Below are 27,936 nucleotides of genomic sequence, written 5' to 3' on the forward strand. Positions count from 1 at the left end.
TTGAAAGCTGGCAACCCAAACTACCAAATTCAAGCTTTTCCTTGACTATCCTTTAGATCTGCAACAAATACCAAGCGACTGACCTCCACGCCAGCAAAAAAAAGCAGCAGCTTAAACCGCCAATTTCTCTGTACAGAGCCATGACATTTTTCTCCTGGCCAGTTGGCAATTTTAAAATTGCATTTTGCTGACCAAGCTTTAGTGGGTGGATTGACAGACAGATATTATTTTTGCCGTTACCCACCCTGAGTCAACCAGGAAGGATGGGCTATATTATTATATTATTATATTATTATATTATTATTATATTATTATTATATCATTATATTATTATTATATTATTATATTATTATATTATTATTATATTATTATTATATCATTATATTATTATTATATTATTATATTATTATAGCCCATCCTTCCTGGTTGACTCAAGGTGGGTAACGGCAAAAATAATATCTGTCTGTCAATCCACCCACTAAAGCTTGGTCAGCAAAATAGTATTATTATAGATTTAGATATAGACACAGATATAAGCAGATATTGAGCCAGATCGATATAGATGACAGCCAGATGTTGTTACCTGCCCTCAGCCAGCCAGGAAGGGTGGCCTATAAAAATAAAATTATTACTCATAATAATAATAACAATAATAATAATAATAATGGCTATTATTAGAGCGGTCTAAATAGCCACTAAAGATTAAAACGCACGATAAGAGTTGAAAATATGCATCTTAGTCACGAGAAGAAACAGAAACTGCCCCGCTATTTGGCATTTTTAATTACACAGGTGGGGAAAGGCCAGAGGGGCATGGGCCAGGATGGGGCAGCAGAAGGGAGCGCCAGGGGAAGGGAAACGTGTGGGGCGAGGGCTGAGGGGGCGTGTGAGGGGAAGCCACCCTGTCCCCGGGGAAGGCCCGCAGGGGAGGCCGAGCTTCGCCCTCTGGGGAGAGGGACTGACCGAGGGCGGCGGGCCGGAAAGCCGAAAAGCCTCCCGGGCCCGGGCCTCTCTCTGGCCGCCGCCGCCTCCTTCTCCTCCGGGGTGAAGCCGCCCGCGGGGCCCTTGGTCCGCCTCAGCGTTGCGGGCGCCTCGTCCGGGCCTGCTCGGCCCCGCCCCGCTCCCCGCCCCGCCTGCAGACGCCGCCGCCGCCATGTTGAGGCGGTCGCTGCCCGGCGCTGGGTGAGGCCTGTGCGGGGCCCGGGCGGCGAGGGAGCCCGCGGTGGGGAGCAGCCGCCTGCGTCGGTAAGTGCGGCCCCGCCGGCCGGGAGGGAAGGCGCGGGGCTCGCGGGGCCTCGGGGGTGCCGCCCGCCTTGCTTTCCTTCCTTCCTTCCTTCCGTCCGTCCCTCCAGCCCAAACCCGCAAGGCCGGCCGCGGCCCCCAATGCGGGGCTGCTCGTGCCCGCTGGCCAGCCACGGTGCAGGCCGGGTCGCCTCGCGGGGCAGGCAGCGCCTCTCCGCCCCCCCCCTCTTCTGTGCGCCCCCCCACTCCAAAACCCCCCCTCTCCGCCCCCTGGCACTGATGCCCCCCTTGGGAGGAGGCTGTGCATGCACGAGGGGAGGCCCTGCAGGGAGGGCACCCTCTTGGGACCACATCGGCACCCCAGGGGGGCTTAGCCCCTCTGCAAGGGGTGGGTGGGAAGGTTGCTCAGGAGGGGTGCCCAGGTGGTGGGCACCATGCTGGGCAGAGGTAGGATGAGAGGGGGGAGGTTGGCACCCACAGCAGAGGGCTGACAGGCGCACCCCTTTGGCCGGGGCGGCCCAGGTGTCGCCCCCTCCCCTGCATGCCCTCATACCTGGCGTGTCTTGAGTGCTTTCTTTGGGCATTGCTGGGCCGCGATGGTGCCCTTTGCCAGTCTCTTTATCAGGGCCACTGGGCAGGTCCTGGGGTGGCAAGCGCTGGCCGGCTGCTGTATGGCTCCCCGGCACGTGTACCTGTCGTGCATTGGTAAATACATAGTTCCCTGCGCGCACAGACACTCACACACAGACACAGAACATGTGTGCATTACATTCCCCTCCTGGTACATGTCTGGAAGCCGAAGCGCTCCTGAGCATGCAGAAATTGCCGTGCACTTTGGTCTCCGTCTTGAGAAATACCTCATTTTACTTTTTTGGGCTGGGGGTGACTTTCTCTGCCTCTGTCTCCTGGCCAGGCGGCTGAGTTTTCTACCCGCCCACCTCTCCCGGTCCTGCAATGTATGGATGTGCATCACATCTGCACCACTTTGGAATGATTCTTTAACCCACGCTCAGCGCAGGAACAGAGGCCGTCGGATGGCCAGTTCCTCTGCCACTGATTTGGGAGGTGGTGCTGCAAAATGTTTCACTTGGCAGGCAGGAGGCTAATTTTTGTTTTACCGCGTGTCGCAAGAAACAAAACAAGGCGATCGCGCTAGCGAGCGAAATCCATAAAATAGCCATTAGAAGATTAAAATGCACGATAAGAGTTGAAAATATACATCTTAGTGTATATGAGAAGAAACAGAATTGACCGTAATTTACTGCTCCTATAGTAATGAAGAGGGATCCCTCATAAAGCTAGTAAACAATTCAAAGGCCAAGCTTGCGTCAGTCTTTTGACTGCGTCTTTATAACTCGGGCCACAAACTTTGCTGATTGAATCACTGCCCATTATCTATCTATCTACAAGTAATATTGCCAGTTTGTTCCGGTCTGACCTCCCTGGGCATTGTGATAAAATATTCCCAAGCTGTCTTTCACAGTCTACTGTCTTGGTACAGGTGGGATACTCACCTCGAGGACGCTGATCTGTCGAAGCTGCCTCATATAGAACAGATCTTGATGGCCCTTCTAAAGTGTTTCTGTGTCAGCAGTGAACATAATTTGGAAGCAGGCTGCCGTGAGTCTCCTAAATGAAGGAGAAAGAACAGACATGTTTTAGTGATAGAGCTGTTATCAGGGCTCTCTCAGCCTCCCCTACCTCACAGGGTGCCTGTTGTGGGGAGAGGAAGGGAAAGGGATTGTAAGCCGCTTTGAGACCCCTGGTAGAGAAAAGCGGGGTATAAAAACGAACTCTTTTGCTTCTTAAGAAGAATCCTGCAAACATTAACTGGAAGTCACTTGCTAGCAAACGAAGGTAATTTCTGTATCACTTTTCTGAAGAATCCAAAGGACTTTGTGGACATTTTAAAGATCCCTTCAATAACTCCATGCCATATCTGTCAGTATTGCTTGCAATGGGGGATGCAGGATAATGCTCACCCCGCCCCTCAATCACGGGGTAACTGAGATTCAAGCCAGGAGTTTGCAAGCAAACAGCCTTGGCCTTTGGTCAGCCTTCGTGCAAAGGTTGCACTAGAATAGTTCTTCGGAAGAACAATCATGTCGGTCAGGTTGCATAGAGCTTTAAAGCCTCTTAAGAACAGCATTTTAATTTCTTTTTTTATATTATGAGGCCACTTTAGTTTTTTTCCCTCCCCCTGTTTAAGTCAAATCTAAGTGTGTGGTGCAGCTGAATGGTTGTGCCTCTCGTAGTTCATGAATGTGTTCATTGGTTGAAACCAAAACAAAGCATGCTTCCTTTCTCAGTAACAATAATACCTTGAAACTATTCTGCATGGCTGAAGTGTCCTCTGCAGGCAGCAATTTCTGAGTTACAGGGGTTGAAAGCGGATAGAGGTTACACGTCCAATCGGTAACAGGCCTATAGAAATTCAGTTGTTCCCCAAATTTGGGGATGTTTCTTTTCAGGAGTCCCCACTGGAATTGCTGAAATAAAAGCATTGGGGTACAACATCAGAACAGCTCTTTTGGATAATCTTTCAGGGCTGCCTCCTCCCTTATAACCCCAAAGAGTATTAAGACCAGGCAGCCTAAATCTGCTCAGTCCCTGGCCCCAGGGAGATAAAACTAGCTTCATTGGTAGTTGTGAATTTCCTGCATTCTCCAGGGGGTTGGCTAGATGACCCAGGAGGTCCCTTCCAGCTCTCATGATTCCATGGTTCTATGACCCTGGCCTGGTGGAGCAGTTTACTTGAGGAAATCATGTCCGTTGGGTCTCTGCCTTGCTCACTTGGACCCACGGCAAGATGTAGCAAGTTCAGCAGAAGCATATGGACTTTGTTAATGCTGATTTAAGAAGTTCAGGGCTGCTTGCAAGTTTTGAATGGGAAATGCTTGTCCAGCCTCTGTCTCTACCCTCAGGGCTGTTTCTTTCGGGGCTTCCCACCCCATCGAAACGCTGGCCATTTGCTCCACAGCATTTGTGGTGTCTTCAGCTTCCTTTGCAGGGATATCTTGCCAGCCATCTTGGCTTCTCCCGAGATGATCTGGCAAACCTTGATGACAGTGACCCTGGCCAGTAGGACAGAGTTTCCACATTGTCATAATACTTGCTGCCAACTCTTTACAATAAGAGTGTAGATTCTGGTGTCGTTCCCCCCCACCCTACCCCCAATTGCCTTAAAATTCTTTGATTGCATCAGAGGTGAGCCCGTGGGTAATCCTCTGAAGGAACTTGGATTGCTAAGCAGGTCATCCTAAACTAAGGTGACCAGATTTTAACATTGGTAAAGCAGGACACCATGGACCGGGTGGGTTCTTGATTAAAAATTTGCTCTATATGGAGCAACAAAAATTTTCATAGAACGCAAAAATAGTATTGTAATATATATATATATTTAATTTCAACATAAGTACAATTTTCCAGGTGCCCCCAGAGGTCCCTCCAAAAGTGGGACAATCTGGTCACCTTATCCTAAACGGACATGAAACCTTGCGATCGCACTTCCATTTTCCCTGGGCTCCTTGGCGAGGCCCCCGCTAGCGCGGCATGCATTCCTTATCTCGACTTCGCAATGCTCTCCCGAGGTCATTGCCTTTTCCATTTTGTCAGCAGAGGGCTAAACCGGAGTGTCCAGAAGAGGCAGGTTGCAAAGCAAAGAGATGAACCCAGTGACCACTCTGACTTGGGGTGCACGATATACCCAGAATGGATGTCAATTACAAATGAGGCGGCTGTGTGGGGTTTTCTTCTTCCTTATATAATTCACATGCTTATAGGCAGTTGCAATGGACGCATGGCTCTTCTTGGTTCCCGTCTGTGCGAATCTCCAAAGGAAAGAGCAGTCGTTGGAATACCTAAGAATCATAGAATCATAGAGTTGGAAGGGGCCATACAGGCCATCTAGTCATAGAATCATAGAATCATAGAGTTGGGAGGGGCCATACAGGCCATCTAGTCATAGAATCATAGAGTTGGAAGAGGCCATACAGGCCGTCTAGTCCAACCCCCTGCTCAATGCAGGATCAGCACTAAGCATCCTAAAGCATCCAAGAAAAGTGTGTATCCAACCTTTGCTTGAAGACTGCCAGTAAGAGGTGATGGCCCAACGGCTAAGGTCTCACTCTTCTTGCTTCTCAGCATTTAGAGAGCTGGGGTGTGTGTGTGTGCGTTGTACACCACTGGCGCGCGCGTGTGTGTGTGTACACTGTATGCTGCTTTTTACTATTCGAAGGAGTCTCAAAGCAGCTTACAATCGCCTACCATTCCTCTCCCAATAACAGACACCCTGTGAGGTAGGTGGGGCTGAGAGAGCTCTGTGAGAATTGTGACTGGCCCAAGGTCACCAAACTGGCTGCGGCTTGGTGTAGTGGTTAGGAGTGCAGATTTCTAATCTGGCGAGCCGGGTTTGATTCCTTGCTCCCCCATGTGCAGCCAGCTGGGTGACCTTGGGCTCGCCACAGCACTGATAGAGCTGTTCTGATGGGCCAGTAGTCTGTTGTGGGGAGAGGAAGGGAAGGCAGCTATAAGCCGCTTTGAGACTCCTTCGGGTATTGAAAAGCGGCATATAAGAACCAACTCTTCTGCATGTGGAGGAGGAGGAGTGGGGACTCAAACCCGGCTCTCCAGATTAGAGGCTGCCGCTCTTCAACCACTATACCAGGCTGGCCCTTCAGGGGCTCGCGTGGCTGGGGAGGGAGAGTGTTTGACTATGTACATTTTCATGTACATAGGGAACTGTGCGCGCAGGGAACTGCCAAAGAGAAATGTGGGTCTTTTTGCCCATTTTTGTTTGCACGGAGTTTAGCCAGAGCCCTTGGAACAGAGAGGAAGGTATCGGGTTTTTTTGAATAAATAAATCATTTGTGTCATTGGCAGGAAGCACTTGCCAGCCTGTTTGGAGCAGACAACAAACCAGGTCTCCCTCCCTTGAGTGTTACCAGCTCTGTTTCGCGGAGGTTTAGATAGGGCAGAAGCATCTTGGTGTTGTCTGAAATGTTTTCCTCCCGATGGATTAACTCAAAAAGCCCAGCCGAATCAGCTGGTGCCTGTCAGGAGCCGCCATTGCAGTTTTAGCACAGCCCCCTGTACAGAGAGTTGCTGGGTATAGCCGAAATGGAGGGAAGGGCATAACACGACTACCTAGGTATCTAATAGAATCATAGAATCACAGCGTTGGAAGGGACCTCATGGGTCATCTAGTCCAACCCCCTTCACTATGCAGGACACTCATAACCCTATAGCTCATCCACTGTAGCCTGCCACCCCCTTGAACCTTCACAGAATCAGCCTCTCCGTCAGATGGCTACCCAGCCTCTGTTTAAAAATCTCCAAAGATGGAGAACCCACCACCTCCTGAGGAAACCTGTGTAGAACAAGCCGGAGTTGGGAGGGGGTTACACTTCGGACGAAAATCTGGGAGACTTTAGTTCAGATCACAGCATAGTCCTGAAGCTCCCTAGGCCTCTGTGAGCCCATCCCCTTTCCTCTCTCCCTCAGCCTCGCCTTCCTTGCAGGTCTGATCTTCGGATTAAAAAACGGGGAATGGAGGACTTTCCACACGACCCCGGGTGTCTTGGGCAGGGAACAAAGGTATAAGACAGTGAGATTATTGCTGCTGTTTTTATTATCCACCCTGTCTCAGGGGACTCAGACTGCCATAAAAGTCAAAACACAGAACGCAAAAATACAGATTTAAAATAAATACATGAAATGATAAATATTAAAACGGGAATTAAACTACTGGCCAGCATTTCTGGCATGGGGACGAAGGGGATCATAAAACGGATGTCTGAGTTCGTGGGTGGAATCTGGCAGGGGGATCAGCTGACCGGGAAGACTTTTGTAGGCCTCAGCCATAGGCCTGGCAGAATAGCTTTGTTTTACAACCCCTGCGGAATTGTCTAAGATCCTGCAGAGCTCTGATCTCAGTTGGCAGATTGTCGGAGAAGGACTGGAGAATCCTGGATTCCAATCAACTATCAAATCCAAGCTGTGCCCAGCGTTGAGGGGACAGGGTTAGGCCTTCCATTGAATTGCAGCTGCAGAAGGCAGCTGTGCCCCCCACCCAAATTACAAGCATCGAAGGGTATGGGGAAGGGGGCGCCCCCAACGCCAATGCCCTGATTGAAAACTGGCCTGCTTTAGGCCTCAGCAAGAGGGAAAGACATAAGTGCTTCCAGCGTAGGTTCCTGCCTCTCTTTCTCTCCCAGAGTTTAAAGCACTTTGGGGGAGACATTTTCAGACTGTGATTAGAGCACTGGGCCCGCAGCCATAAACCTCTTTGGGTGACCTTGGGGACATTCACATTCCCTCGGCTTAGCTCAGAGCGATTGTGAAAGTAAAACTGTAAGAGTTGCCCAAAGCTTTTGGTAGAAAGGACTGGGGGGGAAACGCAAGGGATAGATCTGTGTTGTGGCTGCATTTAGAATGCTCGCCCCAGTGCTTTGTGGGTAGAGGTTCAAACTAGCACCCGGGGAGACCCAGGTTCAATTCCCCACTTTGCCACAAAAGGGCCAGTGGCACAGGCCCAGCCTGGCCAGCCAAACAAAAAATGCTGCACAGCCAATCAGAAGTCTCGCCCACTTCCTCACCCACTTCCTAAAACCAGTCGGCGGGCACCGGGAAAAGTGCAAGACGGGAAAGCGCCACACCAAGCCCAAGGAAGAAAACGGAAGAGAGAGAAAAATTGGTGCTTGTAGGGAAAAGAATCTTTCATGTTTGCGAATCCAGTTTAATACTTAACAGAAGGGAAAGTAACATCCTGCTTAAAATCGGAAGTGTGGCTCCCCCGAAGAAGCTTGACGCGGAACATGTTGGGGTTTCATAAATATTAAAGATTCTTTCCCTACAAGCACCAGTTGTTTTCCCTGCCCTATTTCCTTCGCTAGAAAAGGTGCCAGCAGGTGCCATGGTAACCAAAGGCAACACGCCGGGGAACCCCCATGGTCCAGTGTCAATCTTGTCATTCGATTTATGCACCAGCGGCCTCAGGGTGGTTTGCAGAATAGTTGAAACTCGTGGGCACATCACTAGTGCCCGCGCCCACGTGGGAGAGCGCAAAGGCAGAACTGCATCTCATTCATTGATTCCCATTGATTAGTGTGCGGGTGCATGCACAAGGCTTTTCAAAAAAACAGCTTCACCATACACGCAGGCCGCGGCTTGGTGTGAAAAAAAACGACACAAAAATGGGCAGCAGAACTGCTGAAATTTCATGAGCTAGGATTCGAGGAGGCGATTCCACAAGCAAAAGGAGAAGGCCATCAAATGGGCCGGGAAGCCACACAGAAAGAAAAAAAAAGATTCCCTGCCTTTGGTGTAGTGGTTAGGAGTGCGGACTTCTAATCTGGCATGCCAGGTTCGATTCCCCACTCCCCCACATGCAGCCAGCTGGGTGATCTTGGGCTCGCCACGGCACTGATAAAACTGTTCTGACCGAGCAGTGATATCAAGGCTCTCTCAGCCTCACCCACCCCACAGGGTGTCTGTTGTGGGGAGAGGAAAGGGAAGGCAACTGGAAGCCGCTTTGAGCCTCCTTCAGGTAGGGAAAAGAGGCATATAAGAACCAACTCTTCTTCTTCTTCTTTACCCGCTGTTGCTATAAAGCGTGGCAGACCACTTTATTCGAGATTTCCACTGAGGCTTTGGCTACCGGGGAGTCTTCCAGGTTTTTGATGCCGCGCATGAGGCGGATGTAGGTCTCCAGAGCAGGGAGCAGAGGAAACGGCTGAGATCCGCCTGGGCCGTACTTCAACAGAAAGCAAGCCAGATTAGTCATGTCCATGGTCTTGGCCTCCTTGCAGGGTTGTTGGGAGGCAAAATTGGGACGTCGACAGTGTAAGCTGCCTCTTGGGCCTTGATGTAGTGAACAAACCAACATGGAGCCCCGAAGCCAGCAGGAGTCCCTCTGGAGAAAAACCCAATTAATGAAAAAGGTAGTTGAGGAAGAATGCTTGAGGTAGGCTGGCTGTGCCCAGACAAGTAAGATTTTCCATACTAGTTCCCTCCCAGGATCTTGGAGGGACAAAGCATGCTGCAGTTCCATAGCGTTCATAATATACATTTACTCCTCCAGGTCACAAAAAGCAGGGGATAAAAAACAACTCCTTGTGACGGTCATGCACACAGGCCGCTTTGCAAGCCGGAGTAGACAAATCCATGGGAGTGTTTCTGCAGTTAAAAGTCGTCATAGATACGGTGACTGCTATATTGGGGCTCAGGTGTGAAGATCAAAGGACAGCGAGAGTCCGTTGCCCTCCTGCTCTGTATCCTTCCAGGAGGTATTTGGCCGCTGTTGGAGATGAGATGCTGTGTAGGGAGCTTTCTCTGCCATGGTAAAGGTAAAGGTACCCCCTATGCAAGCACCGAGTCATGTCTGACCCTTGGGGTGACGCCCTCCAGCGTTTTCATGGCAGACTCAATACGGGGTGGTTTGCCGTTGCCTGCCCCTGTGTCCTGACCACTAATGTTCCATGGTGGAACTGCCACCAACATTCTTGGACGTCTCCCATCCAAATATTAGCCAGGGATGGCCCTAATTAGCTACCAAGATCTTACCAGGTCGGGTTTGGCTTACTCTGCTATGGAAGCTTGCTGGATATACTTGGGCCAGGCTATCCTTGGGTCTGTCTCTCTCCCTACCTCGCAGGGTGGTTGTTTTGAGGATTAAATGGAGGAGGAGAGAACTGTGTTACAAGCTGCTTTGAGTTGCTACAGGCGGAGGTGGCGAGAGCAGGGTATAGATATCCACGTGAATAAAGCAGCTGCTAGCTCAGCAGCACTGGTTGCCCTCTGCGTTGCAGGAGGCCAAACGAAGAAGGCGTTCTGCTCCTTTTCCGCCCTGTCACCCTTGGCAGCTCCGTAGAGGATGGAGCAAAGGCTTGTGCAACCCGGGAGCGAAAAGAACTCCTTCCCGCCCGCAAGCTCCTTGCAGCTCTGAAGACTGCCAGGCAGAGAAGAAGCATCACCTTTCTGTCAGCCAGTTGAGGATTGCTTTAATGTGTATCTTGGCAGTGGCTCCCCCATGGCTCCGTTTCAGCAGCGCACTCCCTGCATCAGCCTCTCCACTCCCTTGGCTCGGGTCGCCCAGTTGCAGGAAGGAAAGCAAAACACACATTTGCACAGTGGCCACAAGAAAAAGGGCAAAAGGCTGTAAAGATTGCAACATCCCCTTCCCTCCCCCCCCCAAAAAAGCCCATTAAAATATAACAAGCATATTTATGCTGCCTGCATCTTTGTTTTTTCACTCTTGCGCTGTGTCGTTCGGAGTCTAGTCAGGTGGGGAAGGCAGAAGCTTCATTTCTGAACTTCAGAGAAAGCTAAAATCCACAGCAGAAGTTTGGCAGATTTTTGTTTGGTTAACCGTGGCAAAAAAATTAAAAAGGCTGGAGAATCCTTTGGGAAGGCTGATGGTGGCCTGTTACCTCCGTTGCAAACGATAGTTTTTGTTCTGATAGAAAGCATTTGTGTCTGGCCGTCCACTGAAGTCGTAGAGTGCCGGGACGGTTGGCAAGTACAACTTGACTCAACAGTAGAAAAGGTGGCAAATCGGCATTCGCCTGATTGTATATTTTGCTTTTCTTGCAGCTGTCATCATGGGGGACATGAAAACTCCCGACTTCGACGACCTGCTGGCCGCTTTCGACATTCCCGATCCAACCAGCCTCGACGCCAAGGAAGCAATCCAGACGGCCGGCGAGGAGAACGAGAACCATCTGAAGCCGTCCGGGATCGGCATTGACGAAAACGCGTCCCTGTCTCACGCAGCGCCGGCTTCGGACGTGCCGGTGGTGAGCGTCATCGTGAAGAACACGTGTCGCCAGGAATCCTTCGAGGCTGAGAAGGAAGGGAACCACCTCGGACCCGGCCTGCTGCACAATGGATTCCGCGGGTCGGATCTGCCAATGGAGACTCACAGCTACAGTAAGTTTGAGTCCGCTTTCATCAACGGGGACGGCTTGAGAAGCTACCCCGAGAAATTGGAACAGGCCAAGTCAGAGCCGCTGCCCACGTTCAGTCAATTCAGCCCCATCTCAAGCCCTGAGCCGGAAGATGCCCTCAAAGAGAACAGTATTGGAGATAAACCAAAACTCTCCCAGACGCCCTATTTCCAACCCCACCCGATGTATATTCCCTCCGGGTCGTCTGTGTTAGACCTCCTTAGTAGGACCCTACCGGAACCAGAGTTCAGTAGGTTCATTTCGACCGGGCCCTCGCTGCTAGATCTCCTCAGTAAGAAACTGCCGGAGCCGGAACTGAGTATGTTCGATCAATACTGTAAAAGAGACCCAAAGATAGAAATGCACGGGCTGCAAGAATGTAGGATGGACGCCGGCCGGAGGGAACAGGACAAGAGCCCGGAGAAACACGATACGGCCGGCAAAGACCCCGCAGACGCAAACAGCTTCCTCAGCGAAGGGTTGCCCCTGGGAAACTTCCACAGCAATAACCTAGCAGAGAGCAAAGGACCCGCGCCAGAGATGAACTTCTCTTCCGCGGTCCCTCCTCGCCAGCGGATCAAGCCCACTCACTCCAAACTCTCGTCTTGCGTTGCCGCCCTCGTAGCCCTCCAGGCCAAAAAAGTCGCCAGCATCGCAAAAGAAGATCAGGCCAGCCCGGCGAAAGAGCCGCCAGGCCCCTTCAAGGACGGCGTTAAAGGAAGCCCCAAAATGCCCAAGTCGCCAAAGAGCCCCAAAAGCCCTCTCGAGATGGTGCGGAAAGCCAACAAGCAGCCCGAGTCCCCTCGGAGCGTGTGCAGCGATAGCAGCAGCAAAGGGTCTCCTTCCGTGGCCACCGGCTCTCCGCCCGCCATCCCCAAGGTCAGGATCAAAACAATCAAAACCTCTTCCGGGGAGATTAAACGGACTGTCACGAGGATCCTGCCGGAGGTGGACGAACTGGGCAAATTTCCTTTAGAGTCGCCCGCAGAGAGCCTGGCGACGGAAGAGTTTAAGTCTTTCCCTTCCCCGGAAGCTGGTGTGTCCGTGGAAGCAGAGCCAGGCAAAGGTTTTGCGAAAACGGCACCTCCAGAGGCCCCCCTCGCAAGCCCCTCCACAGACAGTGTGACCGCAGACGTCCCCGTCAACAGTGCCTCCAACTTCTCTCTGCTGGTGGACTACGGCGCAATAACAGTTGGCCTCGTGGGCCAGCCGCCGAGCAAGAAGCCGTCGCAGAGCCCGGCGGCGCAGCCCTGCAACCCCGCCAGCCTCCTCCCGAAGGCCGTGCACCTCGCCAACCTCAACCTGGTCCCCCACAGCGTGGCCGCCTCCGTGGCGGCGAAATCCTCCGTGCAGCGGCGCGGCCAGTCCCAGCTGACGCAGATGACGGTGCCGCTGGTGCACCAGGTGAAGAAAGCCGCCCCGCTGGTCGTCGAGGCGTTCCACAAAGTGTTGCACGGCGCCAACCCCGTGCCGATCTACGCGCCCAACCTCAGCCCCCCCCTCGACAGCAGTATTCAGCTGCCTGTCTCCGGCTATGGCTGCCTGGAATGCGGGGACTCGTTTGCCTTAGAGAAAAGCCTCACGCAGCATTACAACCGGAGGAGCGTCCACATCGAAGTCCTGTGCACGCAGTGCTCGGCCACCCTGCTCTTCTTCAACAAGTGCAGCTTGCTCAAGCACGCGCGGGACCACAAGAGCAAGGGCTTCGTCATGCAGTGCTCGCAGCTGTACATGAAGCCCATTTCCGCAGACCAAATGTTCTCGCCTTCCCCGACGAGCTCTTCGGCCTCTTCGGCGGCGCCGGCCTCGCGGCTGCCCTCCCTCCCACAGAAGCCCCGCCCCGCCTCGGGAAGCCCAGTGACGGGAAGCCCCCCAAACCCGCAGCCTCCGCCAGCCCTGCCTCTGTACGCAGACCCGTTGAGACTCATTCGCCACGGATTCAAGTGTTTTGAATGTAATAAGCAGGCCCTGGACTACGTAGCTCTAGCCGCCCATTATCAGAGGACCTCGGAAGACAACGAGGGGCTGGTAAGTCGCTCGCGAATGCTCCGAACTACCTTCTGTTGTCTTTGCATTAAAACCTAGGTACCGCCGTGTTAAGCTGGGTGCAAGATGGGAATGGCTAGATCCTCCTGAGTCTTTAGAATTCGTAGCAAGGATCGAGCCTTCAGTGGCCTTTGGAATTTTGGCACAGTGTAGTGGGTGTAACTTCAAAATGGCCGCCATCATAGGCGGAGCCCCCGTCTTGTCTTCAGTCACACTCTGAAGACTCTTATGCTGAGGCGGCAGCTGCAGACAAAGCTGTCTGTTTAATAACTGCAGTGCCAATCAGGTCGCCGGTGGCCAGTCAAAAGGCTTGCTGGAGAAAGCACCTCCCGAACTTTCTCAAAGTGTTTGGTGGGTTTCTGAACAGGTCTTAGCACTGCACTGGGGACCCCTGATCCATAGGCTGTGTAGAATTTAAGATGGAAAAGGGCCCAGAGGGGGCACACTGTGAAACGTAACCGTAGTTCTGAGAGGTTTGGTGCCCTGAAAGGTACAGTCAAGCAGCATTGGTGCTTTAATTGCAGTCTCTCAGGTAGAAGGCGAGTGATTATGGTATCCTTTCTTATAACAGATCAGTTTGTGTGCCTTCAGGATTGTTTTTCTACTTAGCACCTTGCCCCTCTTCTGGCCGGTCACAAATGCTGACCAGCCAATTCATCTCACGTTGGGTCTTTTTTTTTTTCCCCTGCTTCCTTCTCCCTTTCCTGGCATTGTTGTCTTTTCCAGGGACTTTTGTCTTTTCATAATGTGAACAAAAAGAAGGTGCTGGTCCCTCCCGATAAGAACCTAGCACTGTCACTGGAGCAAAGAAATGTCATGAGGTTTTGCTGATGAATCAAGTGAAACCCAGACAGATTTTTATCTGAATGGAACCAGGCTTCTGAAGAGGACATACTTGCTTTGTTTGGGGGGAATGCACAGCTGCCTCCCAGGGGGAACTCTAAGAAGGGGCATTCCTTCCAGTGGGCATTCAAATATAGACAGCTTCGAGAGGGAATTGGTTAAAAACATGGAGCAGAGGTGTACCACTGGTGACATGATACAGATGGATCACTATGTGTGGGGCATGTGTGAACTTAGGCAGGCTGTGAGAGGGTGGGCAGGAAGGGGTGTGCCAGGGTTTGTCTCTTGTGGCTCTTCCTTGCATGCCCAGGGCATTGCTGATCGTCACTGTGGGATGGGGGGCGAATTCCCTCCTGGCGAAGCTGGATTCTGGAGATTTTTGGGGGAGGGAGGATCACTTGGGCAAGAAATTGGAGTCACGGTGGGTGGGCAGGTAGTTGTGAGTTCCTACATTGCGCAGGGGGTTGGACTAGATGACCCTTGAGGTCCCTTTGAACTCTGTGATTCTATGACAGTGATGTTGTGAATTCTTGGTGGTTGGGGGACAATAGTGGGAGGGCTTCTGGAGGTCTGGCCCTGCTGGTGGACCTCCAGATGGCACCTGGGTTTTGGCCCCTGTGTGACACAGAGTGTTGGAGTGGCCGGACCATTGGCCTGATCCAACACAACTGCTCTTATGTTCTCATTTCTGGGGCAGTAATGCTCTGTATTCTTGGTGGTTGGGGGTCAACCATTGGAGTTCTGACCCCTCTGGTGGACCTCCTCATGGCCCCTGGGTTTTGGCCACTGGGTGACACATAACAGTGGACCGGTTGGGCCATCGGCCAGATCCCACAGGGCTGGTTCTATGTTCTAGTGCCTCATCTACGAAGATACATCACCGCATTTTTTGTGAAGGCTTTTCGTTAAAACGATCAACTGTATTAAAAAGATTCTGCTGCCCGATTAATCGCTGGCAACTTTCAATCAGTTGAGTGTCTTCCAGACTGTCGATCTATCTCGATGATTCCCCCAAGTCCCAACAAAAAATGAGTTAACAAAACATTGCCATTGCCCAGTTGTTAAAAAGGCCCAGTGCTCCGTTACAGGCCGCTCCTCCACAGGCCAACTTGAAAATCAGTTCTGCTGAGATCTGCACAACTCACCTCCAATAAAAGTGATCAGTGAAAGCCTTTTGCAAGGATGCATTTAAACTTCGCCACAACTCTGCCACAGCCATGGGCTTGATCTTCCAGCTCTTTCCTGGCTCTCTTTCTGTAATTCTCCTGTTTTGTTTTTGCTTGCCTTGGCTGTCTTCAGTTGATCTTACAAGTTGTGTTGAAATCCACAAAGGAAGCTTTGTCGTGACAAAGGGATCATTCACAGCCGTCGCTCCCGATTGGTCGCTGGCACAGAACTTTTTCGGCAGCGATCTTTCTGCCAAACTCGCTGCGTTTCTTCCCTGCCAATTTTGTTTGGTAACCTCGCTGAGAAGCGGCATCTCGGGAAGTTCACATAGGCTGCTCTAAACTGAAGTTCGGACTGGTTTTATTTTCAGGCTTTTAGAGTCTTTGTATGTTAGGCAGAACAAGCGTTTCCAGAATAAAACAAAACGAACCATCAGTAGTTTCCTCTTCAGCAGGCAGTCTCCAAGGGTAACCGTATGGCTCCGCAGTTTAGAAGAGTTGGATTCAAATCCCGTGGCACCTTCGAGGCCAACACGATATTCAGGATATGAGGTTTAGTGAGTCCAGGAAAGTGTATACCCCAAAAAACTTGGGTGGTCTTTGAAGATGCAACTCTGCTCAGAGTGGTTCTGTAACCCTGGCAAAATGTCATCAGGCTGTTTCCATTCAGTTGAGGGGGAAAGAGGGGTCCTCGGTTGTCCCCTGAGCTGTTTTTTACTCTTGCAAATGGGTCGGTTGTCCATGAATGGCAACTCCTGGCTGCCCCTGCCTTCCCTGCACAGTTTGTGAGCCGCCGAGGGGCCAGAAAATCTTCGCTTCGGCAGCTGGCTGCTTCAGGGCTGCAGGGCGACCTTTGATTCTACAGCACAAATGCCATAGTCCAACCGTAGCAAAAAATGACGTATTTATGCCCGTGGCTTTCGCCCAGCTGGTGTAGGTCAGGCGTGAAGTCTTTGAACGGCTTCTTGGGAGCGGGCAGGATTCTCTCGGCTGCTTGTGTGAAAAGCTTCCTGGCAGGAAATTGGTTCCCAGTTGTTTTCCCAGTTGAGAAAAACTGTTCTTGTCCTTAGTCCTGGTTGAACACGGGCCAACAACACAAGGGTGCTAAAAAGCCTGGGGAATTTACATAGAAGTGGGAAGGAGCTGGGATGTTTTTTAAGTTTTCATTCATTCGTGCTCCCATCTTAGAATCCTAGATTTGGAAGGGGCCCTGGAGGCTATCCGATGTAGCCCTCTGCACAATGCAGGATCATCCTCAAGCATCCAGGATAACTAGCTGTCCAGCCGCTGCTTGAAGACTGCCAGTATACCCAGTGGAAGACCCAAAATGGCTTCCCTCCTTCTCCTCTCCTCCCCTCCCTTTTGCCCTCACAACAACCCTGTGAGGTAAGCAAGGCTGAGAGAGCATGACCAGCCCAAGGTCATCCGGGAAAGCTTCTATGGCAGGAGTAGGGATTGGAACATTCGACATTCTTTTGCCAACATAGCAATACACCACACTTAATGCTTTGTGTGTGTGTGTGTGGAGGGGGTGTATTACCCCTACCTTGCTGCAAGTGGGCAAAGTTTATTTGTGAAAATATTCTTGCCCCACTTTTCTTTTTAAACACTAGTTTGAAGCCTTCCTTAATTTAAAGTGGCTCTTCTCCCATAGGAACCTGGACCATTAGAGGAAGGGTCCTTGGAGGGTGGTTGGATCCACCCCATTGTGCACCCCAGGGCTTGTTTTAAGGAAGGGAAATGGAGCTTGTGGCTCGTGCCCCAGCGGATTTAAATGAACCAGAGAGGAAGGGAAAGGGGTTTGTAAGCCGCTTTGGGGCTCCTTCAGGTCGTGAAAAGCGGGACCGTAAACAAAACAAAAAAAGCCCCTCTCTTCCTTCCCGATTTGTGGGCTTTTAAAGATATTTCTACGGGCCAACTGAGGCGTAAGGGGAGTTCTAGAATATGCCAGGCCAGCACATAATTTGTGGATATAATAACCCTGTACAGGAGTCAGTATGACTTTTTCACACACACACACACACAACTTCTCTTGAGTGCAGAAACATGCCCTCCTTGCAGTGATGACGGCGTTAGTCAGCCGCAGAAGTTGTCCCGACTGCAGGAAGTCGGCCCTTCTTGGGTGACTCACAGTGTGCGATGACGCCGGCTGCAGAGGGTTACCTGGCGCAGGTGGGCAAAGTGTGATAATCCAGTAGGTGGCATTGGGGACTCACTGAGTTCTTTGTCGGTCTTAAAGGCGCTACTGGGTTCTGATTTTATTGAGTTTTGCATGTTCAGCTGCTCTTGTGCTCTCCCTGAAGGAGAAGGGAGCATATCTCCAATGATTCTTCGACTGGCGAACTTTTAGGCGCTGGGGGTGGGGGGCGGACGCTGGAGTCCCAGGATTTTCCTGCGCTGCTGGGAGAGCCTTGCCGAGCTGTTGGGCTTGGCAGCTCTTCCGGCCTTCGCTTTCCATCTTGCCAAGGGAGTTAAGTTAGCGCCGACACTGAGCTAATCTCTCTTAAATTCCTGTCTGATGCAGGTTGGCGGATCCCCGGGGTGTGGGATATTAGTAATACCCTCAGTGACCCAAGTGCCAGGAACTGAGAGGTCTTGAAGAAACTATCAGCTTTCATTGGGGGGGTGATTCTTCAAGTGAATGCGAAAGACATTTCTGGAACAAAAGCCAGGGGTGAGGTCGTTCACACAGGGCAGCAGAAGGCGGGGAGGTCCTTTGCCAGACAAGGCGCAGAGCTCCCCTCACATCTCCGTGGCTCTGCCGGTGTGGTGTTGTAGTTAGGAGCGGCAGACTTTGATCTGGAGAATGAGGTTTGATTCCCCACTCCTTCCACCTGAGGTCTGCTGGGTGACCTTGGGCCAGTCCCAGTTCTCTCAGAGCTCTCTCCGTCCCACTTGCCCCACAAAGAGAGGAGAGGGGAAGCTTTGAGACACATGAGGCCTGCTGGGCAACCTTAAGCCAATCCAAGTTTTCTCAGAGCTCTCTCAGTCCCACCTGCCTCACGATGTCCCCGTGGTGGGGAGAGGAAGGGAAGGCGATTAGAAACGACTCTGAGACTCCTCAACGCAGAGAAAAGCCTGGCTGGTCCTGATCTCTTCAGATCTCAGAAGCTATGCAGGCTCGGCCTTAGTCTGTCCTTGGACGAGAGACCACCAAGGAAATCCAGGGGCACAAAGCAGGGGGTCAGCAATGGCAAAACGCCTCCCAGCGTCTCTTGCGCCTGCATTTCCCAGTGCTGTTTCTGGCAAACGGAGAGGTAAACCACCAGTTGGCTGGGAGAGGAGGTTGGGAACGGAGAGTATGGATTTCTTACGCTTTGCATTTCCCAGCGTTCAACTGCAGCCAAAGGGGGGGGGGGATATTGGAGAGGGGAGTCATGGGGGGTACAGGAAGGTTTAAAACTGGCAGAAAAGGTGGAGACGCTGGGGGGTGCAGAGGTGGGGAGGAGTTCTGCCACAGGCAGGAGGAAAGACTAGGGGACCTCGCGAGGCAAAGCTGGCTAAAGAACAGCCTGTCCCTTTTCTTCCCCGTAGACCTGTCAAGTGTGCCTGATGCTGTTGCCCAACAAGTGCAGTTACTGTGCTCATCAGAGGATCCACACTCATAAGTCTCCGTATTGCTGCCCGGAGTGTGGCGCCATTTGTCGGTCGGCCTACTTCCAGACCCACGTCAAGGAGAATTGCCTGCACTACTCGCGCAAAGTTGGCTACAGGTTTGTTCTTAAACTCCTCCCCTAAAAACGTCTTTAAAGGGGTTGGAGGCACGCAGAGAGGTGATCCGGGGCGGGGGCTTCGCCACAGCCAGGATTTGTTCAAAATCCCTTGGGAAAACAGCACATCTGCCAGCGGGTAGCCAAAGAGCTAGAAGCAACCGGGCCCTTGAGCTCAGGCGCTGAATAAATTGATAGTCTGTACACAAATTAGCAAGAACAAGTTAATGAATCCCCGGTCCATTGCTTGTTCTAGCAGCACTTTAGGATAATTTGTACTGATATACTATTACTGATTATAGCGTTGTGTTCTCCCCCCCCCCTTAAAGTCTAGATTTGCCGCTCCCAAAAGCCGGCAAAACAATTTTAGATGAGTGTATTAATACATATATATATCAGAAGGAAAACACTGAGCATAATTACAGCCCCGGGCTCTTGCTTTCGAAGAGCGGCTCTTGCAGAAGTAAATTATGTGTGATATCTGTGGGAGCAGGGGTAAACTGGGAGAATTGTAAGGAATGATTCCACGAGCTACTAGTTACTATCATCTGTCACAGATCACCTGGAGTAACTGGGGGGGGGGTGGCGGAAGAAAGCAAGATTATAGCAGTTTGGCGTGTAATTTCAGGTAGGGAGGCAGAGGATTGGAGAGCCACTTAGTAACACCACATAAAAATGTAGTAACACCACATAAAAATGGCCTGAAATTAATAATTTGATTGTACAGACCATCTTCTCAGAGAGGAGCTCTGGTTGTTTATAACCTTCGGTCTGGAGAGGTGCAGAGTTCGAATATAATCTCCAGCCCTTGCCCCCCCCGAGCCACTGCCTGCCCCAACCAGGAACCTGCTGGTCTAAATCCAGCTATTTAGCGTGTGCCTGCCATTCAGGTCCGCATGTGTCCATCGATTGGGCTTGTCAGCTGCGGTTTTAAGGAAACAAAAGATTCTGAAAAGCAGAGCTCGTATCAATGAGCTGCCCAGTGCTAAGCCCTCTCGAGAAGCCCCTGGAGGGAGTGCGTGTGAGAAAGCAGCACCGCCCGCGCTCACGAGCACCCCTCTGTCTCCCCAGGTGCACTCACTGTGGGGTCGTCTTCATGTCGCAAGCGATGCTGAAAGTGCACATCCACGAGAAGCACTGCGAAGTCTTCCACAAGTGTGCGTTCTGCCCGATGGCCTTCAAGTCTGCTGACAGCACCACCGCCCACATCACGAGCCAGCACCCTGCGGAACCCCACAAGACATCTCAGTAAGTGTGTGTCATCATCTCCCTCCCCCCCCCCCCACATGGCATAATGATGCCCTTCTGGGCCAAAGGAAAGACTTCTTTACGCAGAGCATGCTTGGAATGTTGAATCTGTTGCCAGCGGATATAGTGATGGTCATAGGAACAGGCAGCCTTAAAAAGGGACTGGATTCATGGAGGTCTTGGCCATAATCATGGAGGGGAACCTCCATATTTGGAGGCACTAAACCTCTGGGTCCCAGAGCTAGGAGGCAACATCAGAGGGAGGATTTGGCCTCTCTGCCCTGTTCTTGGCCCTCTGAAGGAACCGGTTGGCCATTGTGTGAGGCAGGATGCTAGAGTAGATGGGCTACTGGTCTGATCCAGCAGGGCTCTTCTGATGTCCTTAGGAAGGCCTCGGCCTCTCTTGCGCTGTTGTTGGCCCTCCAGAGGGACTGGTTGGCCCCTGTGTGGGACAGGAGGCTGGACTAGATGGACTATCCAGCAGGGATCTTATGTTCTTAAAGCGAGGGCGAGAGACTGAACCAGATTGATATGAATGCAGTTTTGTTGGAGGCGGTGTGGGAGAGGATGCTGGACAAGATGGACCCCTGATCTGATCCAGCAGGGCTCTTCTCATGGTCTTATGAAGGTCTCGGCCTCTATGCCCGGTTATTGGCCCTCCAGAAGAACTGGTTGGCTGTAATGTAAGGGGGGATGCTGGCCTAGATGGACCACTGGTCTCATTTCACATAACCGGTCTGGTGGTGGTGGTGGTAGTGATTTCTATTCGCAGAGAATTCTCCGAGAATGGTAATTGGTTCTCTTTCCTTTCACCTCATTCTGGTGATGGACAGTTTTGGACTCTGTTTGCTTTTCATCCGTCCTCGCAGGGTGATCTACAAATGTTCCTGCGAGACGGTCTTCAACAAGAAGCGGCTTCTGCAGGAGCATTTCCAGCAAAACACCAACCGGCTGATGGTGGGGGTCTTCAAGTGTCCGCAGTGCCAGCTGGTGTACATGCAGAAGCTGCAGCTGATGCAGCACGTCAAGGTTGGTGGCTGTAGAGGGTTTGGGGCCCATGCAGAAGACACCGCCCCCATGTTAGCAAAGTTTAAAGATGCAGAGAGGGCGGAGCACCAGTCCTTCCTTTCCTTTTCCTTCCTTTCCTTTCCTTTCCTTTCCTTTCCTTCCTTCCTTCCTTCCTTCCTTCCTTCCTCCCCTTCCTTCCTTCCCTTTCCTTCCTTTCCTTCCTTCCTTTCTTTCCTTCCCTTCCCTTCCCTTTCCTTCCTTCCTTCCTTTCCTTCCTTCCTTCCTTCCATCCCTTTCCTTCCCTTCCTTCCCTTCCTTCCTTCCTTCCTTCCTTCCTTCCTTCCTTCCTTCCTTCCTTCCTTCCTTCCTTCCTTCCTTCCTTCCTTCCTTCCTTCCTTCCTTCCTTCCTTCCTTCCTTCCTTCCTTCCTTCCTTCCCTTCCTTCCCTTTCCTTCCTTTCCTTCCTTCCTTCCTTCCTTGTTTCTTTTGTTTCTTTCATTTTGTTTAAACCTTACACTGCAAGCTGTTGCCCTATACAACACAGGACCTGTTGCTCATAATCTGGAAAAGGGCCAGTATGCCCTGATAAGGCCCACTATGAAAATTAAATAGTGCAGGGGAAATCACATCAGCAAGCCAGCAAGAAACGGGTCAATACAAATGTTATGAAATCGTGAAAGGGGCTGTTTGCGAGACACCGGCGAATACAGTTTGCTCAAGATCCAGCCAACGCGTAATCACATCATATTGGACACTGTGTCTGTCAGTCCGTGTCCCAAAATCTCCCAGGGAACGGTGTCTTGGCTTCCCGAAGGCAGACCCAAGGTCACAGCCGCGATAAGCCAAACTACAGTACACATTTTTGGGTGTTGATTGTCTTTATGACAAGCGACACAACTAAAGAGCAGTTGGCAACTTTTCCAGACCCACACTCGACGTGACTCAGGATTGTTTCTTTGGGGCTGTAGTCTTTCTCCTGAAGTGCACCAAGACTGGCCTCTGCTCCACAGAACACTTCAAATATGTACGGGGGAGGTGTGGCATTTTAGGAGGATGTGTACTGTTTTAGGTACCACTTCAGGCCATTTTACTGCCCTCCCTGGTAGCCAAGAGCTTGACAGTATTTGCAATGGTGAGACGGCCAGGCTCCAACCTATGTGCTTCCTTTTGTGTTGGTTTATTTATGCCTTGCTTCCTTCACACACACACCCCACACACCCCCAGTTGGGACTCCCTCCCTTCCTTCCTCCCTCCCTCCCTCCCTTCCTTCCTCCCTCCCTCCCGCCCTCCCTCCCTTCCTTCCTGTTACCTTCCATCTTCCTCCCTCCCTCCCTCCCTCCCTCCCTCCCTTCCTTCCTTCCACCACACCCCCCCAGTTGGGACTCACAGTGCCTTAGAGCAGTGTTCTTCCCTGCTCTGTTTTCTCACCACAGCCCTGCGTGGCGGGCCGGGCCCAAGGTCAGCCAGCGAGCTTCCATGGTAGAGTTTGGATTTCGAACCCAGCTCTCCCACTGTCTGTCCACTGCACCATGCTAGTTCTCACACTAGTATGCAGTTCTTTTGTTTTCGGGGAGTATTCCTTAACAGGGGAGTCTCCTCTTTGCAGTCTCAGTCGGTATGGTCCAAGGAGGAAAGTACCACATTCTTTTTCTACCTCTTGGTAGTGATTCAGGGGGCTTGTGTTCAGGAAAGGACCACATTGCCGGTTTCACTGCTTTCCAAATGGAGTGTGGTCTTTGAGAGAGTCCTGCTCAATTTTATTTTTGTAAGTTGAGTATGCCAACAAATTTCTCATCTGTTTCCATTCTGCTCTCCACCTGACTTCTTCCCATTTCCGTTTGTTTGTCAGAGCGTCCACGGAGTCCCCGAACCCTCCGAGGATCAAGGCAGCTCCCGCCAGAAGTCAGAGGCGGCAGGGAGCAGCAGCGCCCCCCCAGTACCAAAGGAGCTGTCGGTCGTCAACGGTACATCCCAGGCGCCTTTGCCCACGAAAGACACGAGCCCCGAATCCAAGGCCAAGGCCAAGCCCTGCAGTTGGACTTGCCGAGAATGTGCGCAGTGGCTCCCGGACCGAGAAACCTACGTGTCCCATATGAAGAAAAGCCACGGGAAGGTGAGGGTCTTGCGGAAACACTGACGCCGTGTTTCACAACAACAATGTCGTAGCTGTACAACACATGTCCAGGCTCCCATTCTTGGTGTACCAGTTAAGAGTGGCTGCTTCTACTCTAGCGAGCCGGGTTTGGTTCCCCACTCTTCCCATGTAGCCAGTTGGGTGGATTTGGGCTAGTCACAGTCCTGTTAGAGGTGTTCTCGCAGAGCAGTTCTCTCGGAGCTCTCTCTCTCTGCCCCACCTACCTCGCAGGGTGTCTGTTGTGGGGAGAGGATGGAAAAGTGATTGTATAAGCCGCTTTGAGACTCCATTGGGCAGTGAACAGAGGGGGTATAAAAACCAGATCGTCTTCGTTCACGAACCACTTCTGTCCCTTTGTCAGAACATGAAGAGATACCCCTGTCGACAGTGCGAGCGGTCCTTCAACGCCTCCAACAGCCTGCGGAGACACACGCGCAACGATCACGACACAGCAAAGAGGGTTTATACCTGCCTGTGAGTCCCGAGGGGGAGGGGCCTTTCCCATCTTCCGGGTTCAAAAGGGCTTTGCAACGCACTGCTCTGCTCCTGTTTTGGAACGTCATGTAGAGTCTTGAGGCAGCCATGCCAGCCACAGTAGTGAAATGATCTTAATCCCGCCTTGCTTTATTTCGAAGGTACTGCACAGATGAAGTTCAGACGTTTCCTCAGCTGTCTGCGCTGGAGAACCACATCAGCCTCATGCACGGCATCAAAAACCCGGACCTTTCCCAGATATCCAAAGCCAAAGCCCCTGCGGAAGTCCCGACAAAAGTAATCTGCTGTGCTTTACGTCAATAGTGGGTCAAGGGGCAATCAGTTTCTTTCTTTTTCTTCCTTTCTTCCTTTCTTCCTTTCTTCCTTTCTTCCTTTCTTCCTTCCTTCTTTCCTTCTTTCTTTCTTTCCTTCCTTCCTTCCTTCCTTTCCTTCTTTCTTTCCTTCCTTCCTTCCTTCTTTCCTTCCTTCCTTCCTTCTTTCCTTCCTTCTTTCCTTCCGTCCTTCCTTCTTTCCTTCCTTCTTTCTTTCCTTCCTGGCACATCTGGTGGTGACCTTTCCCTTTTGCTCAAGGCCTGTGGAATCCCCTCCCCAAATTCTTGCTCATGAAATTTCAGCAACTGTGTCGCCCCCCTTTTTGTGTCGTTTTTTTCACAGCAAGCTGGGGCCTGCTTGTATTAGTAGGCTCACACACCCACACAGAAAATCATGGGAATAAATTGTATGAATTAGATGCATTTTTTGCATTTGTGTTCTCTTGTGTGGGCATAAGTGTTGAGCGACCTACCTATAAGACTAATACTAGAGCACGGGGATCCCCAACCATAGTACCTGTCAACACTTTTTCTGGTGCCCACTAAGTGTTGTTAGGAAGTAGGGGGGGCAGGAAGGGCTTTTGCAGACTTCTGATTGATTGTGTAGGTTTTTATTATGTTGCTTTGGTAACAGCTGCTGCCATAACATATAGATCTATGCTGTATTACTGAGGCAGATCCGTGGCAATCATTTTGTGGCTGGTTCTGCCTCCTGTGGCCGCCATTATGTTGCTGCGCTCACCATGCCATGAATTCCAAAATGCGCCTGCAGGCTGGAGTGGGTTGGGGACCCCTGCTGGAGCATAGCAATTATTCTTGCCCAAAACTAGTAACAGAGCTCATAACATTCAAGTATACATGTGCAGAGTAGACCAGTTGGAAGCTCATCAAACTTTCCGTGACAAAAGTCTCATTCGTCTAAAGCAGGGGTAGTCAAACTGCGGCCCTCCAGATGTCCATGGACTGCAATTCCCAGAAGCCCCTGCCAGCAAATGCTGGCAGGGGCTTCTGGGAATTGGAGTTCATGGAAATCTGGAGGGCCGCAGTTTGACTACCCCTGGTCTAAAGGGCCGCTTTATTAAAGATGGACCTGCCCGGTGCTTCCAGGGGCCGATGCAATGAAGTTCTGCTTTTCTTGTTGGTTTGGCAGACAAAAACTCCAAAGAGGGTATCTGCAGACGGTTCGGAGCAGACGGAAGCAGCCGTGCCAGGGTCCGAGGACCCGCCAGCGAAAAGACTGAGAGCACACTGGAAGTGCGCGAAATGTGAGTTCTCGACAGCCTCCGAGACAGAGTTTCAGGGACACATCCCTCGGCACAAGACGGACAGCTCCACTTTCCAGTGCCTGCTCTGCGGTTTGTGCTACACGTCCCGCATCTCTCTGAACAGACACCTCTTCATTGTTCATAAAGTCAAGGATCCGGAAGAGGAGGAGGAAGAGGAGGAGGAGGAGGAGGAAGAAGAGGAAGAGGAGCAGCAGGAAGAAGCCGGGGATGAAAAAGAGGGACGGGACATGGAGACAAACGGGAACGCGCTGGCAGAGACGAACGGGGAGATGAATGTCGGGGAGGAGGGAGCGGGCCGTTCCAAGGAGAAAGACTCGGAGGGCGACTCGGTGTCCCGGGACGCGGAGAAGCCTGCCTCTCAGAACAAACCTTCAAAGTCCCCCAGTGTTTAAGAATAGATTGTTTTCTTCTTGTGTGTCCCCCTGAGGTTTTGCGGGAGGGGGTGGTGGGGTGGGTTCACACTTCTGAAATATGCTCATCCTTCCTTTGGGGTGGGGCCCCGCATTCCGTTGCTTGCCCATTCTTAAAGGGAGTCCAAAAGTCGTTCCCGCCATCTCCGCAGCACTGAATAGTGATGCGGGGAGGATCCCTGGCCGAACCAGGTCTGAACCTGCAGGCTAAAGAACATTTTCCTGCTGGGAATTTTTTTGTGGGGGGGGAGGGGTGGTCCTGGCCCCCCCTCATCTGAACAAAAGCCGCTTTTTCCTCCAATCATGTGCCCCCCCATGCCCCATCCGACGGTTCAGCTCCCCTTTTCCTCCGCCCCTTTCCCCTTCCATTTGTGTCACAGTTCCCCAATTAGCTTTACGCATCTGGGAGTGTGCGAGCGTTTGTTAGCTCCCGCCCCCCCTCCCATTCCTCACAACCCGTCAGTCCACACAGGGCTTCCTTGCCCTCCACTCACGCTTGCATTGCCTTTCAGCTGTGTCACGAAAAACATTTTTTTTAAATTGGCCACCTCTGGAAAAGATGCTTTCCAATCAACAAGTGGGTCTCCTTTTCTGCACAAGCTGCGTTTTGCGTTGCTCCTGGTGGCTAGTCAGTTTTCCTGTGTTAGTCCCCCACCCCAAGAAACAGTGTCAAGGGGCAGCGGAATGCTGTTTTCTCCCCTCTGGGGGTTTTCCTGCATTCAGAACAGGCCTGGGTGGGGTCAGCATAAGGTTGCACCAAAAGCCGGCAGCACTTCACTTCTGTGACTGATTCCCCCCCCCTGTAGCATGGGAGTTAGACACAAACCGGGGGGGGGGGGGGGGGTCACATGGACTCTTGTGGGTGGGTGGCCCCTCCTTTCTCCCCTCTTACTGTCCTTATTGTCTGTCCAAGTCCACCAGATTGCAGCTTTAAAAACAAACCCCTCCATTTTAGCCCGTTTGCGTCCCCTGGGCCGATCCCAACTTTGTCCCTTCGTTTTCTATTTTTGCATTTTGTTTTTAAAAATGCAGCATCTGCACAGACTTTGTGAGAAAGCCAAGGAGGTGTTTTTTTTTTTTAACTCTCTGCATAAAAAGTCCCTATTTATTTATTCCCCCCCTCCCTCCACGCTTGAGGAATACTCTAGATACTCCTCCTCCACGAATTGGGGACGGGGCCCCTTAAGGGCAGCCCACCTATTCCGATGAAACATACAGTAGGAGTTTCCCAGCACCGCACAGACTGCTTCTTATCCCAGCATCTGTTGTCACGGACCAGAGCCCCTCGACGTCCCTCACCCAAGGGTGCCCCAAGCTTGCAGCAAACTCCTGCCCGAAGGACATTGTGTTGGTTTCTGAGCCCCGCCCCCAACCCCCCCACCCCCCAGTTTGGCTTCCCACAATTGTGTTTGCATGGAGCGCTCTCGACCTTCAGCAAGGCACCATCAGTACCACAAATATTTGCTCCAACTTGTAGTGGGGAGGCAGAAATTTCCAATTCCCGTACGGTTGCATCAATTTCATCCCTCCCCGCCTCTCCCTGCGGTCTCCTGTGTGCTTTCCTCCCCATGTTCTATGCCGGGTTGGCCAACCTGTGGCTCTTGAGATATCTATGGACTCCAATTACCATGAGCCTTTGCCAGTAAGTGTAGTCTATGGACACCTGGAGAGTCACAGAATAGCCAGCCCCGCCCAATGTAATAACTACTACTTTCTCTTTTTATATATATTATATATATATATATATATATACAGTTTTTTTATGTTGAGTCCGACTCTTGCTCATTGTTTACTATAAATAATTTAAGGAAAAAAATCCCTATTTATCTTATTACATTTGAATTGCTCACTTTCTCGTCTGAACGTGTTTTGATAAAAACCCTTTGTATTTTTTGATACTATGTACATTTAGCTAGGGAATGTTTTACAGAGTAGCCTAGCTCAAGTATCAATAGCAGGGGAGGAGGGGCGAATCACTCCCAAGCCATCACATATCTATTTAATTTGCCGAGGCATCCGTGCCTTGCTATAATGTTTACTTCAAAAGTATTTCAAATAAAACCATCTAACAATGCCTGGGGTCTGCTTGGTAAT

General features: G+C 51.4%; 2 protein-coding genes across 3 annotated transcripts in view; one reads left to right on the forward strand and one right to left on the reverse strand.

Moving 5' to 3' along the window:
• Positions 1–3,717, reverse strand: part of ALPK3 (alpha kinase 3) — a 50,632-nt gene extending 46,915 nt beyond the window's left edge. Inside the window, exons 1-2 of one of the 2 annotated variants that reach the window (XM_077317807.1) lie at positions 3,564–3,717; positions 2,757–2,871 (exon numbers count right to left, since the gene is read on the reverse strand). The gene's annotated coding sequence lies outside the window, so the exon portion shown is untranslated. Of the gene's footprint in view, positions 1–963; positions 1,182–2,756; positions 2,872–3,563 lie in introns of those variants that run through there. The other variant, XM_077317808.1, reaches the window with a different exon arrangement.
• ZNF592 (zinc finger protein 592) lies at positions 1,093–27,916 on the forward strand. The gene is made up of 9 exons (XM_077317813.1): positions 1,093–1,245; positions 10,834–13,214; positions 18,776–18,954; positions 20,023–20,199; positions 21,069–21,228; positions 23,056–23,319; positions 23,702–23,814; positions 23,976–24,111; positions 25,297–27,916. The coding sequence occupies exons 2-9, from the start codon at positions 10,842–10,844 to the stop codon at positions 25,822–25,824; spliced, it is 3,930 nt and encodes a 1,309-aa protein (XP_077173928.1). The 5' UTR covers positions 1,093–1,245; positions 10,834–10,841; the 3' UTR covers positions 25,825–27,916.
• Positions 27,917–27,936: the final 20 nt, after the last annotated feature.

The sequence above is a fragment of the Paroedura picta genome, chromosome 18, assembly GCF_049243985.1.
Source record: "Paroedura picta isolate Pp20150507F chromosome 18, Ppicta_v3.0, whole genome shotgun sequence".
NCBI classification, from domain to species: Eukaryota; Metazoa; Chordata; class Lepidosauria; order Squamata; family Gekkonidae; genus Paroedura; species Paroedura picta.

What these genes read in the sequence shown, in the direction of transcription:
- ZNF592 (XM_077317813.1), top strand. Translation starts at nt 10,842, where the DNA reads ATGGGGGACATGAAAACTCCCGACTTCGACGACCTGCTGGCCGCTTTC. An exon ending in GAACCCCACAAGACATCTCA is followed by an intron (nt 20,200 to 21,068) that starts GTAAGTGTGTGT and finishes CCGTCCTCGCAG; the next exon opens with GGTGATCTACAAATGTTCCT. An exon ending in CTGCGGAAGTCCCGACAAAA is followed by an intron (nt 24,112 to 25,296) that starts GTAATCTGCTGT and finishes TTGGTTTGGCAG; the next exon opens with ACAAAAACTCCAAAGAGGGT.